This window comes from Pelobates fuscus, chromosome 2 (genome assembly GCF_036172605.1).
Source record: "Pelobates fuscus isolate aPelFus1 chromosome 2, aPelFus1.pri, whole genome shotgun sequence".
Lineage (NCBI taxonomy): Eukaryota > Metazoa > Chordata > Amphibia > Anura > Pelobatidae > Pelobates > Pelobates fuscus.
Window position 1 is genome coordinate 238,628,242 of NC_086318.1, and position 16,829 is coordinate 238,645,070.

At 42.0% G+C, this 16,829-nt stretch overlaps 1 protein-coding gene across 9 annotated transcripts in view; it reads left to right on the forward strand.

Moving 5' to 3' along the window:
* REPS1 (RALBP1 associated Eps domain containing 1) overlaps positions 1-8,533 on the forward strand; it is a 97,471-nt gene extending 88,938 nt beyond the window's left edge. For all 9 annotated transcript variants that reach the window (XM_063443298.1, XM_063443294.1, XM_063443297.1 and 6 more), the window contains 4 exons: positions 3,755-3,844; positions 3,994-4,142; positions 5,815-5,920; positions 7,153-8,533. In XM_063443298.1, coding sequence (XP_063299368.1) covers positions 3,755-3,844; positions 3,994-4,142; positions 5,815-5,920; positions 7,153-7,221 — 414 coding nt within the window. In that variant the 3' untranslated portion in view covers positions 7,222-8,533. The remainder of the gene's footprint in view (positions 1-3,754; positions 3,845-3,993; positions 4,143-5,814; positions 5,921-7,152) is intronic.
* Positions 8,534-16,829: the final 8,296 nt, after the last annotated feature.

The window sequence follows — 16,829 nt, forward strand, 5'->3', positions numbered from 1 at the left end:
ACTCCATGAGGGTGGTATGAGGGCCTGACATCCACAGGTGGGGGTTGTGCCTACAGCCCAACACCGTGCAGGACGTTTGGCATTTGCCAGAGAACACCAAGATTGGCAAATTCACCACTGGCGCCCTGTGCTCTTCACAGATGAAAGCAGGTTCACACTGAGCAGATGTGACAGATGTGACAGAGTCTTGAGACGCCGTGGAGAACGTTCTGCTGCCTGCAACATCCTCCAGCATGACCGGTTTGGCAGTGTGTCAGTAATGGTGTGGGGTGGCATTTCTTTGGGGGGCCGCACATCCTTCCATGTGCTCGCCAGAGGTAGCCTGACTGCCATTAGGTACCGAGATGAGTTCCTCAGACCCCTTTTGAGACCATATGCTGGTGCAGTTGGCCCTGAGTTCATCCTAATGCAAAACAATGCTAGACCTCATGTGGCTGGAGTGTGTCAGCAGTTTCTGCAAGACGAAGGCATTGATGCTATGGACTGTGCCGCCCGTTCCCCATACCTGAATCCAATTGAGCACATCTGGGACATCATGTCTCGCTCCATCCACCAACGTCGCGTTGCACTACAGACTGTCCAGGAGTTGGCAGATGCTTTAGTCCAGGTCTGGGAGGAGATCCCTCAGGAGAACATCCGCCACCTCATCAGGAGCATGCACAGGTGTTGTAGGGAGGTCATACAGGCACGTGGAGGCCACACACACTACCGAGCCTCACTTTAACTTGTTTTAAGGACATTACATCAAAGTTGGATCAGCCTGTACTGTGTTTTTCCACTTTAATTTTGAGTGGAAAAACACACTACAGACCTCCATGGGTTGAAAAATTTGATTTCCATTTTTTTATTTTTGTGTGATTTTTGTTGTCAGCACATTCAACTATGTAAAGAACAAAGTATTTCAGAAGAATATTTAATTCATTCAGATCTAGGATGTTATTTTTGTGTTCCCTTTATTTTTTGAGCAGTGTGTATATGCATATGAATGTGTATGTATGTATGTATATGTGTGTGTGTGTGTGTATGTATATGTATATGTATATATATATATATATATATATATATATATATATACACATACGTGTGTGTGTGTGTGTGTGTGTGTGTGTATATATATATATATATACGCATACATATATATACACGTGTGTGTGTGTGTGTGTATATATACACATTATATATATATATATGTGTGTGTGTGTGTGTGTGTGTGTATATATACACACATACACAGATGTGTGTGTGTGTGTGTGTATGCCTTGGCCTGTAGTCTTGGGAGGGCCTTGAATTCCCTTTAAAATGTCTGCCAATTCTCTCCCATCTTACCGTGGATGGTCTGGCGAGTCTGAAACGATTACGTCCGGTTCAGACCGCCATTTTGGATTTCTTACCTGTATTCCTCGTGGTCTCCTTGTCTGGTGCTTCCCAGCCTCTTCCAACTGTCGTTGGCGTTTGTGCAGCCCGTTCTCTGCACCACCAGTGGGTCTAAAACCGTAAGTCTGGCCCCTACCGTAAAGCAACGGCCGCAAACCTTGCTCGCTTTCACTGTAGGGGCTTCGCTCGTTTGAACCATGCGTTCGGCTTATACAATTAAGCTTGTGGCACTCACGCCGTTCGGCTAATTTTTCATATGCATATTTCCGATGTATGCTTGTTTCAAATAACCAATTCATACGAATGCGACCGTTCGTTCACATATTACAGTATAAGCATTCGGTACTTTCATAGACATGATACGAACGGCACTTAGAGGTCACAAAAATGCCAATCCTGACAAATCAAACAGAGCCAACGGCCCACGGTGCCCAGAACACGATGCAGAACCTCACTGGGACCAAAACGGTACTAATCTCGCACCGAAATGTCACACGAGCAATTGACCCGGCCATGCGGCCTACACTGGAGCGGAGCCTAGGGCCTGGGGGAAGCGGCCGATCACCCGGCACTGGACCCGCTCACAAGCATGAATCACAAAATGCCCTGTTACCCCCCCCCCCCCCCCCCTTTGGACCAGTGGGGGATATCCCGGTCTCCGCTGGGGACGGTCACCCCCACAACGAGACACAAACAAGCGACAACCACTGATAATGCCCGCGGCGGTCGGGGCCTACACAAGATGGCGCCTCAGACACGACCTGTGACAAACAGGTTCCCGGTCAAGCCGCCCGCACATACGCTCATATTTTATGACCGACTTGGCACCAACCTATGGAAAAAGCTCAGCACCAGGAGATGGCTCTACAGGCGGGCAATGAAAGAAGCAATGGCTTGGCTTCGTCCTGTCACCCGACGCCTCTTGTGCGGACACCCACCCGGAGCCCCCAGAGCGGCCCTCAGACAGAATCGAAGAAGGAGGCCGGGGCGGCGGGGCAAGAAGGCAGACCTCGCGGACGACATCACTGGCCCTCACGCACACAAGCGCAGGGCCACCAAGCACACTCGACCCACTTACCTCACAGCGGCATTCAAAGCCCGCGACCACAGCCACACGTTTCTGCGACCCAGGAGCCAAGCCGACAGCATTGACTCCAACCGGCAAGCAGTATAGCCACCCACCAGGGACAAACAGAGACAAAGAGATCTCCTGAGAGACGGAGCCCCACTAAGGTATCCACCACACCAGCGCTCCGATCCCGACGACCAAAAACCTAGAGCCGGGGTAGGCTGATTGAAGCGGAATGCCTCAGAGACCATCTGTGCCCTGCAGACCCTAAAGTAGAGACTCTGCAAGATACCACCGCACAGTCTGATTCACAATATAAACAGTACTGGCCCCAATACCACACAACAGGAACACTACTGATGACAGTGCTACCCTCTTCAAGATGTGCAGTATCTTCTGCATAACAAGCTAATAGATTCCACTGAAGTTGTAAAGCCTGATGTTTTCATGCTCGCACTATAAAACTGCAATGTTTCACCTGTCTCACTCTCATAGATCAATGTGTAGTTAACATTTAATGTTTATTAGGGTTATAGAGAGGCCTAAACAGACAAAGATAATTTTGACAATGGAACAATGGTAGTACACTGTACCTCTTATTTGTTCTTAAACATGTTCCGATCCCCCCATGGCATAAACCATGAGGGGTACAGATTAACCCTGATGAAAGCGATATCAAGCTTCAAGTGCATTGCTTAATGTGGGTAGGGAAGCAGACTGCCCGCCTGGGCCTCCTCGTTTGTACTCACGCCTAGTGGATGTTAACTCCTGTTAATAGATTGCTAACACAGTATAATTGTTGACCTTATTATTTTATCTCTATTTTCTATCGGTTACTCGCCACGTCTAGTTTATACGCTTTACTTTCATTTCTGTGTACAACCATAAGACGTATATGTATTACTTGACTAACTTTATACCAACAAAAAAAATGTGCTAAACCTAAATGTCATAACTGTAAAATGCTGTAATAATACCAATCTTGCATATGCTGTTGTGGCATTGTGAGATGCTTATGTTCACTCAAGCACTCAAAAATAAAGAATTATAAAAAAAAAAAAAAACTTTGGATCAAAGCCCTGCCCACTTTGTTTACAGATTTATATTAAGGTATTAATTTATATTAAGGTAGAGTTGCTGGTATTTTCATTTTTGTGTGTGTATATACAAATATATAATTGGAGTGTTTTCATATAAAGGTACTGTTGTGATTCCTAAGGATGTGTTTTTGCTTATAGCAGTATATATTAAATGGAGTGTCACTTCTGGCAGATAAACAAGAGCTTACAAATGTGATTTGTGTTTATCTAGGGTGATAAACTATCTTCTGATGCAGTTCGGAGTTCTAAACTAAATGGGCGTGTTGAAGAAAAAGCAGTTACTACAGCCCCTTCCAACCCAGTAAGTGGTTTGTTTGCTTTGTATAAACTAGCAGTCTCCATCTGTAAAGCCTTACCTTTTCATATTAATTATGTATGTATTTCAAAATACTGTGCACATAATACATATGTGGCTCTATTTAGACATTTATTGTGTAAATACATTTGCAGGGAAAGGTGAACACGCCACTTGCACCACCTCCTAAACCTGTTCGTAGAAGACTGAAGTCTGAAGATGAACTACGACCAGAAACAGAAGAGCCTAACCAGAAGCAAAGTGTTGTAACTACTGTACTACCATCTCAGCCATCTATACCCCGGTACGGCATACTATTGAGAAAAACACACAAAATGGTGTCTTACTAGCAGGGCTGTGAAGTTGGTTCACAAAACCTCAGACTCCCCAGTTTATGGTACCGCTAACTCTTTCCTTATAATATAATGCATATTATGATAATAGCTTCAGCTTATCTTTTAAATGTAATATTCTAACCTGTTTATCCTGGGTCACTATTTTTTATTTATATTGGTCCCATTTTTCTTAAGCAAAAAAAATGAGGACACTCTTCTTGTTCTGTATGCAAAACTAATTGTAGATATTTTATTTGTGTATAAAATCTTTAACTTTATCTTCATTTTTATGTAATTAACTTCTCTTATTTTTGTATTTTATAAAAATGTACTTATTTTTGAAATAGCGATCTTTGTTATGCTACAATTCCGATTCAAAGTTTCTTTTAAAAGATCAATGTTTCATCTCACTGCAGTAGAGATTCATGTTTCACACCAAATCCAAATATCTTAATATATCTTCTATCAATTGTATGTGAAACCTACCACTCATCCTACATGTTTAAGCATAAAGGCAAGTTTCTCGTGACTCCAAAACCAATGTTATGCAGGGTGAGCCAAAATTTAGAGTAGGATTTGACAGGTAAATAACTTGTTAGTAGTTAAATTTTTTTGTTGCAGTTACATATCATAACTGAGTCTTGGGAGATTCATCATGGGCAATTTCACAAAGAAACAACAAGTAGAAATAGTGGAATTTTATTTCCAAAAAGTCCATTATTTTGACGCAAAGAGCTTACCGTCACCACTTCAATGTAAGAATTAGACCCTGAGTGACCATGATTCGGAGGCTAATTCTACGTTTTGCGTTTTCTTTAATGAACCTTCCACATACTGGCAGGTAACTTTTGGCTCACAAGAAGAAAACATTGAATGAGTTACAGCCAATATCAAATAAGATTCACAAATTTTAACGAGAAGACGTTCTAGGTAATTCGTCTTCTCCCGAACATCCGTAAGGTGAACCATCTGGCGTGGAGGTAACCTGCAGCAAGTTATCCGGCCCTACTTCTTAGAAACTGACAATGCTTTGACAGTTACTAGTGTGAGATTTCCGGATTATGATTTAAACCATTTTATGTACTGTAGTGGAAAAACCTCCTGAAATGTGGTTTCAACAGGATGGGGCTACTGCCCATAAAGCAGAGTCGAGTGGGTAATTACAAGAAATTCCAAGTTTAATTGGCCACCATGTTCGCTTGACCATTCAGCTCCCGATAATTTGTTGTGGGGATATCTGAAGGAGCAGGTGTACATGAATAAACAGTGTACCCTAGCTCAAATAGCCCATCCGTGCACTAGAGTCTAAAACATTAAGTAATGTTATTAACTATGCAATCAAGAGACCCACTTTGCGAGTTGGCAAATAGAGCTCATTTAAAAGATGCTATCTTCTGTACTTAGTCAAACAATTCTCCATACGTTAAGCATTAATTGTATGTAATATCAATTTATTTCTCAAACCCCAATCTGAATTTTTGCCCACCCTGTATTCAGAAGCTCTATTTGATTATAGGACCGCAAATTTCATTGGGATGTTAAAGGTGTAAAGAATTATTCAGCCACACTAAATGTACAAATGATGATGTTGCAAGTTATTTCTTAACTACCTGAAATTATATTTCATTTATTTGACAACAGGTCAGCTGGAAAAGATAAGAAAGCAATACAGGCTTCAATTAGACGTAACAAAGAAACAAATACAGTCCTTGCACGACTTAACAGTGAATTACAACAGCAGCTAAAGGTTAATATCTTCATGATTTCCATTTCTAAATGCAGCTTCATATTGTGGGTTTTTCTGAGTGTACTTTTAGTGCTGCACCCAGTCTGTGTGTGGATGTTTTCAGCTGTTTTTTCTTTTTGTTTTGTGTTTTGTTTCTTGTTTTTATTTTATTGGCACAGGTTACATAGTGGCAGTTTCACGGTCATTAACCTAGGGCAGACTTGGACATGTATGTGCCAGTGATGCTTGAGAAAATAGGTCACTGTAGTATACCATGCCCTACTTCCAGGAAATAAATGGGAAATAAATGCATTGGTGATGTCTGCATCTATGCACTTTAGGATTCTAAAATATGATCCATGCAGACTTATATAAATGATGTCTATGTCTGCAAAATATATATTTTCTTTTAATTTTTATTGAAGACTTATCACAGTAGCAGGAATGTGAGAGGGCACTCATTTGACATAGTGCTAACATTCCTCGCACCGCCTGAGATTTAATTGTCACACTCCCTTGCTGCGACAATTTTTTTTATATCCCCCCCCCTCATTTGTGATGAGCAAGGTGAGAATTGATAGGATCATCATGATATGTCGCTCTCTCTGCCCTCTGGCTGGGCAAATCAACAACCCCAATAACAAACCCAAATTGCAGCCGCAGCCTGGGAGGGCAACCCCAATCAATCACAAGAAGCCTCTGACATACCTTTTCTGGTGCAGTTTTTGATTTACTGATCTTGTGCTTATTCAAAGTTGCACAATATGGCATTGATGTGCAAGTGTGGCATTTTGAAAACTGGGTCTGTTAATACATAGATTTGTATTGTAACTGTGCTTGAATACAATAATTCCAAAATTAAGTGTACATAATCCTACCATTGTGTTTCTCTCAACTCAAAATAACAATAATGGAATCATCATCTGTAGAACTTGCCAAGACTTCACATAGAATCCATTACCTATTAGTTGCCATACAAATCTTGATATATTTTATTTGCTGGCCTAGTTCTGCAACTGAGCACAGGTACACATCTTTTGGCAGAACATGTTCAGCATAGTTTTTAATGTGCTGTGATCAAAGACAAATCTGCAATAACTACCTTGAAATGTTTTGAGAGATTCTGCATTTGAAATATTACATTATTTTGATTGCTTGTCTAGTGCTTCTACATCCTTTTGGTTTCTAACTGGCATTGTATATGTCATGTACAGGAATTTGATGGGTTAATTAATTATTTGTTTTGTTTTTAGGATGTTCTCGAGGAGAGAATTTCTTTGGAAGTTCAACTGGAACAGCTTCGGCCATTTTCTCACCTTTAAATTAACAACCGCTAACCATGAATACAGCTCTCCTACCCCCGCCAAAAAAAACAAACCAATAAAAGACAAAACTGTATCAGATTCCCTGTGCTATGCCATTGTTCAAGCAGTATAATGATGTGCCTATGTTATGACTTGTACATTTGCCATATTTATCATACCAATTTATTCACCAAGTCACTGAACCTTTTTATTTTTTTTTTATTATGGACCTACATTTGTACATGTGCTGCCCCTCATATTTCCTTTATCTGTTTTTTTTTTTGTGTGTTTTGTGAACACAGGCCAGACATTTGTCCTAATCACCTCATAAATGTCAGAATTGTCTGTCATTTTTACTCTTTCCTTTTGAGAGGTTACATGCCTCTTATACTGTCTTATAAAGTTAAATTTAATTTCTACCATACTATATGGCAGACACCAAAACTATAAATCCCCCTGTTCCACCCCTCAAATATAGTGAGACTGTAAACGGTAATTCCCACATCCTCTCTATAAGGTTACAGGTACAAATCAGGATAAATCTAAATGGCTTTGCCAATTTCTATTAATTTAGAGGCTAAGGACATTAAAACATGTTTTTTTTCACTTTAGTAATGTTCCTTCTTGTATAAAGTTCAAACAGATTTGCTTTTCTACAATCAAAATCATGCTATCTTTATGCAGTTCTTAAGTAGGGACAGCATTGATTACCTAAGCTGCGTTTAATGCAGTATATAGAACTACACAAATTGACTGTGGAACAGTCAACTTGTAAATTGACACCTTTGGGGAAAAATGAATGTATCCATTTCCAAATTTGTACCATAACAGGTAGTTAAGTTGTTTAAATACTAGATAGTTAATATTTTTCATCTTCACGCACTGCACATTAGATGTACTAAGCCATTTTATTTTATTATATTAAAATATTTCACCCCATGAATTTGGAAAGATTTGCACCCCGTAATGCCACAGACCATTACGTTTTTCATAAAATGTTACTAGGTTTCTGGGTTCAATACTTTTTATGGAGGACTTCCTCCTTCGGACGTATAAATGGACTTTCCTTACAACAAAGACCTTCCTGAGTGTATCCTGCTATTCAGGTTGATGTACTGTAATAAGGTTTTGTTCTATATTGTATGATACACACCTTTTGATCTCATATGTAAATTTGCATTGAAAGCTGACTAACAGCAACTATTGTATTTAATAGCTTATTCTGGCTGTGGGATCATATATGTTAAAGTGCATGGATGTATCTCAGCAGCATCAGAACTAGCAAAAGTGTGATTTTTACACCAATAAAACGGCACAATATTTTAACTTATGACTGTACCTTTTCATTTATTGTATTTCATGTAAACAATTTGTCAACAAACAGTTGTTTAATTACAACCCTCAATGATCAGTTTTTTTTTTTTTTTTTATTTGACAGTTTTTATTGAGACATAAAAAAATAGTTGTCATGGGGTACAGAATCAAAAAGGGATTACATCGGGGTCGCAACACTGTACAGCATTTGTCTAACACTTTCCTTGAAAGCACCCCCCCCCCCCCACCCCGTTCCCGTGTTACACACATTTGTTTTCCCTGGGTGCGTAGTGTGAACATACCATGGGCAGATGGTTGTGAGTTAGTGGTTGTGAGTCAGTCATCAAGTATCCTGTTACTAGAAGATGTAATCTATTCATGGCGTCTCGTGTAGTTTAGTTCCATGGCTTTTCCTAAACTCCCCGTTTGTAGCATTAGTTCGTTCACACTGTGCCCCTCTAGGTTGCACCCACCCTTCTCGATCTGTCTCGCCGAATCATAGTGGACAGTATCGCCGCTTGATAGTATTGTTTGACGTTTGGAAGATTAAATCCTCCCTTGTCTAGCGGTTTGTGAAGGATTTTTGTGGCAACTCTATTTTTTTTTTCTTCGGTTATTCCAGATAAACCTCATAAATATTTTTGGGGAGATTCTCTAAATACTGTTTTGGTAGGTGTATCTGTAAGGTTCTCAGTAAATATTGAAATTTGGGTATTAAGGTCATTTTTACCGCTGCCATTCTACCCACTCATGTTTATGTTTTCCCATGATTTTAGCGTTTCTATCAATTGCAGTAGCAGTGTCATAATTTTGTTTAGCTAGGTTGGCCAAAGTTTGGGTGATTTTGAATCCCAATAACATGATGTAGTCAGTGCGCCAGTCTAGGGGAAATGCAGTTTGCAAGGCTGTTTGTGTCTTGTTCAGGAGGCCCATAGCTTGGGTCTTAGTGACGTTCAATTTGTAGTAGGAGTGTGTGTTGTATTCCCTTATTTCCCCCAGTAGATTTGGTAAAGAGATGTGTGGTTGGGTAAGCGTAAGTAACACATCATCTGCGAACAGGTTAGTTTTATATTCTGTGTCTCCGATAGGGACGCCATGGATTGAGATGTTATATCTGATGGATTGCGCCATAAGCTCCAGCGCCAAAACGATCAACAAGGGTGGGAATGGGTCTGACAAAAAGCCAGAGTTGAGAATCTGGGTTATGGGGGAGCTGTGTAAGGCCTTTACCACTGACAGAAAGCCCTCGGGTATGTCAAATCTGAGGAGCACTGCCTCGGGGAACCCCCAATGTAAGCAGTCGACTGCCTTCAGTGTCCAGGGAATGGACTAGACCTTCCCATGATTTTTTCTGTATGCTGTACATAATGTCAATCAACTTCCTTGTATTGTGCGCTCCTTACCTGCCCGCCCGCAATGAAACCCACCTGATCAGCATGTATAATGTGAGAGAGAATTTTACTTTGCCTGGTTGCATATTGCTTTGCAAAGAGCTTTGCGTCAGTATTGAAGTGAGATGGGCCTAAAATTTTGAGATTGTGTGGGGGGCTTGCCTGGTTTTGGGAGTGTGACTGTGTGTCTGGAGAATATCTCTATGGAGTGTTTCGCTTGGGTAGCCTCTGTGAATGCACGGACCATGTTGGGTGTTAAGGTTTCATGGAATTTCTAGTAATAAAAATTGAAGATTATGCTAGCTTTAGTGTACTAATAATCTAAATTTTAATAAAGACAGGAGGCGAGTATTTTGCATAACTCTCTTTACTAAACTCCATAGCAGTAAAGAAAGGGATAGTAAGAACCAATCAAAAAACAGTAGGAGGTATAGTATTCCCAGTGAACAGGCTCCTCCTCCTCTTTCAACTAGCGGCATCGCAGACGGGCAAAGTTCAAACAATTCTGAGTCGAAACCAGTCTTGGGTCTGTAACAGGAGAATCAATCCAAGCGAGTTAGGATAATCCATGTGGAGTGTAGGAGAAAACTTGGGAGAATCAATCCAAACCAATTAGGATAAACTTGGGATAATCCACATAGAGATAACTGTAGGTCCACGTTGATTTACGCTGAAACGAGAATGTGGAATAGGTTAGGTACTAGTCGTAAGACCCTGAAAAACATGGGAGTCATTCGTACAGCATATTTACGTAAGACTATAGTATTATAATAACAATATACTGGTAATAAATACTTTTCTCCTTAAGGTACAACAAGGTATAATAGTCATGACATATAAGATATACACAGAATACGTTGAACAGTCGGGATGATGAAGGGAGAGTAGAGACTTAGTTCCCTATAGAAGGATAGAGGAATTTGAAGAAGGAACAGCATAGAAATACTTGAAGACCGAAAGGGTGGGTATGCGCGGGAAAATACTCGCCTCCTGTCTTTATTAAAATTAAGATTATTAGCACACTAAAGCTAGCATAAACTTCAATTTTATTACATGACAACAGGAGGCTTTGTATTTTGCATTTTTAATGCTGATGCAACAAGGAAAACGCCGCGCAGGAGTTCGGTCTAAAGTAGAAGGTCCGAAAAGTGGATTCGCGGGACCAGTCAGCCGTGCGTAGGACATCTGATGGTGATGCTCCGGCTGCGTAGGCCGAAGAAGCAGCCGCGCCTCTCACCGAATGAGCCCCGAAAGTGGCGTCCACGCCTGCCAGTGACAAGATCCAGCGTACCCATCTAGCGAGAGTGGTAGAGGAAACTGGATTGTGAGGTTTGACATAGGAAATCAGGAGTTGACCGGAGGGAGTCGGGCGAAGAGAGGCGGCAGCCGTCCTGTAGCTGCGTAAGGTTGCGACCATGCATAATTGAGGCTCCGCGACGAAAAAGGGGTAAAAAATGGAGTTTAGTAAAAAAAGAGTTATGCAAAATACGAAGCCTTCTGTCATGTAATAAAATGTAGTCTGTCAGGGCCAGGCGATGTACCTGATGGGAGCGCTTTGATGGTTATCTTGACCTCTTGGTCTGTAAGCGGGCTCGTACGTTCTGTCTGTTGCGTAACACAATTGTGGAATGTTTATCTTATTGAGATCTGTATTAATTTCAATATAGACACAAAAGAAAATAAAGTGTGAAACCCCAGTAGAAGCTGGAGTACACACACACACACATACACACAACGGTCAGTGAGGTGGTGCCAGATCTACCAAATGGGGCTTGGACCCAAATGCTATTGATATAAGATTAGAGTCAAAGAAAGGGGGGGGGGATAATGCAAAAGGAAAGAATGCAACCTGTTAGAAATCCTACTTAGATCCTAAAGGAGTAGGAAAGGAGTAAAATGCTCCTGGATAGAAAGACTCCCATAATATCAACTCTGAAAATACTTTATTAATTACCAATAAAAAAAACAACAGCAGGAGACTATACATATGGTCTCTAGATTGCAATAAAGTAGAAGTTGGTAAAGCAAACAGCTGTGTAGGCAAAGGCAAGAGCAGCACACTAGCTTTGCTGAATTAAAAATGTAACAGCGTAAATAGCTACATAGTATCCCTAATTCTCCTAGGAAACACCTTCATGGGTGTTCTAATGCTTTCCCTAATTGGCTGTATCAAAATCAAGCACCCGCCCCTCCCCCCCCCCCCCCAGACCACCATTAACCTACTAAGGATCTAAGTTAGCAAAAATAAAAATACTAAGCAAACAGTGCCTCCATACGTGCAACAATGTGAAAAAGAAATAAACTGAGGTGATAACCCAATTTTTCTATGGATACACCTATTTAAGTGGACTATTTTGTCCTTCAGCAATTGGGATGGTGTCATCTGATTCCTGACATTAAGGTCATATAGGTCTTGCTGCCATTTTTATTTATTTTTTATCTGCGTTTGGGATTGTTTCCGCAGTTGACATGCTCTTTATATCGAGTCCTCGTACTACAGATTGGTGTGCTAGCCACACAGTTTCTGGGGTGATGTCAGGTGTGGTATTTTCTTCTAAATAGAGTTGCAGTGCCTTGTCTATTTTGGTTGTGAATTCGACGTTGTGTAATAAAGAGTCATTAATTCTCCACAGGTTCCTGTTTTTGAAGTCATATAGTTTTTTCAGCTCTAGGGTCACCGGTGCATGGTTCGACCACGTTATGGGTTGAATGTCACATTGAACTATTTGGTTAAGATGTGTGCCTATCATATACATCCCATCTATTTGAGAGTAGGTATTGTGCATTGGCAAAAAAAATAAGTGTATGCTTTTACTGAGAGATGGGAGGCCCTCCAGATGTCATAGAAGTGATGTTGCATGAGGAGGTTTTTCAGTGCTCTGCTTTGGCGATTGAGGTCTCCAGTCTTTTTCCTGTCCTGCAGCCTGTGTGATAGGGGACTTTAAGTTTTCAGAATTTGTACTGGGTCCCTATAGTGTTGCTGGCCCTTCTAGCTTCAGACCACCTGGTTGTCAGCCATTTAGCAGGAATGCCAGTGAACGCCTGTGCAATATGCAATTTTTATATGGCTGAACTGCACGACCCAGCCACTTTAAGTGAGGTGAGGGCAAGGCCGAAAAACAACCTAAAATCCAGGGAAAACGATCCTTCAGATATTTAAAGGACCAGAAAACATGGTTTAATGCTTCTGGCACCAAATTAAAGATGCTTGTTCTACTTTGAACTTGTGTTGCTGCAGAACACAGAGAGAGTTTCTTAAATTGCCAGTGCTCTTATTACCTTTTTTCCCACAGGTAGGATTTTTTTTTTTCTGTTAGGCAGATTTGGTTATATTTATCAATATATTTCTTATCTTCTTCTAAGGCCCATTTGCCTCTGTCTGCACCTAGGTAAGCAAGTCATTAATTTCTATGATTATTATATTTTAAGTTCACTCTGAGACTGTTCTTTAAATAATTTTCTAGTAATGAAAACCAGACAGTTTCTTATCCAAGAGGATATGTTCAGGCTGTGTTGGTAAGGCAGTTGAAAATAAACAGCTGTGTATGGGCTGCCTACAGAAGGTAGCAGCATCTTCATCAGGTGCTTCAGCCCAGTCTATGGACATATTGGCCTGGATCAGGAAGGAGATTGCCTAGGGTATATCAGAAGCCCTGACAGTGATCTGAAAAGAGAGCCAGGCAGAAACAAGAGCCCTCACAGTTTTCTGACTCTGACATTATTGATCCCATATGTGATTTTAAAGTAGTTGAATCAGGTGGAATCAAGTGAGAGTGATGTGGATATGCTGTCTGAAGCTCTGGAGACCAAAACTATTGAAGAATTGATCCTTATCGTGAGAAACTCTCTGGAAATACCAGAGGATGTGCCTAAGGCAGAAGGGTCTGACAAACAATTTGCAGACCTTAATAGGCAGAATGGAAGACAAAAGAACAAAATAAAAAATGTTCACCACTTCTGATGATGTCAGCAGAAGCAGGCAGGTCAGGGGCAGAGGAAGCAGCTGTAGACTTGAATACAAGTAAAATCTTACAATATTTAGGGGACCCAGGGGGGCTAGATCGTGGCTTTAACACTATAGGGTCACCCAATACATGTTTGTGTTCATGACCCTATAGTGTTACTTTAAGTGTCCGTATTATGTTCTTGGTTGTGGCTTTACTTCATAACAGCTTATAAAAGAAAACAGAAGAACAGGAAAAGACCACTAGTCCAGTATGCTCATCCAAAATATAGGACACAACACAAATGCCAACTCACATGGGATGGAGCTAAAATCAGCTCTGGATAAAACAGCATACAGGGGTATACATCACATGTTGTATGATATTCCTCGGGCAATTATTCACAGCAGTATAACGATATGGTGGACCACATAGGACAACAGAATAAGACAAATGGTGCTCTCTGTATCGATATGTATAAGGATGAAAAATGTGAGTATAAAATCTACTTACATTTAAATTTATATATGATGTATATGATTAAATATGATGTTTCAAGTGTGGGTGCTATAATCCCCACCTAGGATTGTGCTGGAAAGGTTACTTCCTCTAAAAGAACACAGAGCCGTGCGGGAGGAAGGTTGAGTATGCAGTGAGAATAGGTACTGACCAGGGGAGACGGAGCTGAACTCCCAGCAGCCTCAACCAGCCACTGGATGAGGTGTGTTTGTAGTTAATGTGGTGTGTATAGTGGATGTAGAATGTATAAAGTGGATGAGGTGTGTGTGTCATGGATGCGGTGTTTATAGTGAATGCAGATTGTACGTGTATGTAGTGTTTGTTTGTATTAGATGCAGAGATTGCGTTTGTGTAGTGTATGCAGTGTTTGTATAGTGGATGTAGAGTGTGTATAGTGACTGCACAGTGTGTGTTTGTGTAAGGATGTAGTGTGTGTAGTGTCCGCAGAGTTTGTGTAAGGATATAGTGAATAAAGAGTGTGTGTTTATGTAAGGATGTAGTGTGTGGAGTGACTGCAGAGTGCATGTTTGTGTAAGGATGTAGTGCATGCAGTGACTGCAGAGTGTGTGTTTGTGTAAGGATCTAGTGTGTGTAGTGACTGCAGAGTGTGTGTTTATGTAAGAATGTAGTGTGTACTGACTGCAGAGTGTGTGTTTGCAGTCACTACATACACTATATCCTTACACAAACACACACTCTGCAGTCACTACACACACTAGATCCTTACACAAACACACACTCTGCAGTCACTACACACTACATTCTTACACAAACATCCACTTTGCAGTCACTACACACACTATATCCTTACACAAAGTGGATGTTTGTGTAAGAATGTAGTGTGTGTAGTGAATGCAGAGTGTGTGTGTTTGTGTAAGAATGTAGTGTGTGTGTGTAGTGACTGCCGAGTGTGTGTTTGTGTTAGAATCTAGTGTGTGTAAATGTATGAGAATCCATACTGTGGGGAGGGGGGGGATAGAATTGTATTTGTTTTTCATTCATTGTAAAACATTTTATTTTATTCCCCCCTCTCAGCGTCTTACCTGAGGCCAGGGAGGGGGAAGATCACATTCTCTGGTGGCATGGTGCGGGCCCCTGGCTACCTGTACACTGCAGGGGGGCCCAGGACACTCAATCTCCACTTTCCAGCTGCTCTTCTCTGTCTAATTCTCGCGAGCCGCATGCAGCGTTGCCATGGTAACCCAAGGCAACACTCTGACAACCATGGCACTCGCGAGACTCGGGAAAGTACAAATCAGCTGGGAAGTGGAGATGGAGTGTGCTGGGCCCCTCTGCAATGTACAGGTAGCCAGGGGCCCAAAGGTGCGCATATATAGCGGTAATCGCCACATTAGCCACATTAGCTATGTGCACATAGGTGATGTGGGCAGGGGCGGGCTGAGAACCCTCAGGGCCCCCGGGCAAAATAAATCAAGGGCCCCCTTACAGGCCCCACCCATACTCCGCAGCAAGCACCACCCATGTCCCGCCTCCATGCACCGCCTCCAGCCACACCCTACACAATCTTTAGACACAAGGAACAAAAGTGCAATAATCCCTTCGAGGCCCCAGTAGAGACTACAATTGAGGGCTGATAGAATAGAAAGGTGAACAGCGCTTAAGATCAGAAATTGTACATACGTTTAGTAGAAATACTGGCCAGCGGAGTACCCTTTTGCATTTGATACTTTCAGTTTGAACTGCTGCTCACCCTTGAGAAGAGAGCGCTTATTACCCTTTTGCATACAATTGAGGGCTAATGGGCCATGGAGGGGGGTCTTTCTAGCAGAGGCTATCTCAGTGTCCTTTAGAGAGTGTGTTAGAAAGAATCCCCTCCAGGCTCTATTAGAGACTACAATGGAGTCTAATAGGCTTGGAAGGGGGTCTTTCTAACAGAGGCCATCTCAGTGTCCCTGCTGGAAACAGTCGCCTCCAGGCCCCAGTAGAGACTACAATTAAGGGCTAATGGGCCATGGAGGGGGGGGGGCATTCTAGCAGAGGCTATCTCAGTGTCCTTTAGTCACTCCCCCTTCCTCTTTTTACTCCCCCTCCCCCTCTTCTTACCCCCTTCTTACTCCCCCCTCTTCTTACCCCCCTCCCCCCTTTTCTTACCCCCCTCCCCCTCTTCTTACTCCCACCTCTTCTTACTCCTCCCTCTTCTTACTCCCCCCTTCCTCTTTTTACTCCCCCTTCCTCTTTTTACTCCCCCTCCCCCTCTTCTTACTCTCCCTCCCCCTCTTCTTACCCCCTTCTTACTCCCCTCCCCCTCTTCTTACTCTTCCCTCCCCCTCTTCTTACTCCCCCCTCCCCCTCTTCTTACTCCCCCCTTCCTCTTTTTACTCCCCCCTCCCCCTCTTCTTACCCCCTTCTTACTCCCCCCTCCCCCTCTTCTTACCCCTTCTTACTCCCCCCCTCTCTCTTCTTACTCCCCCTCCCTCTCTTCTTACCCCCTCCCTCT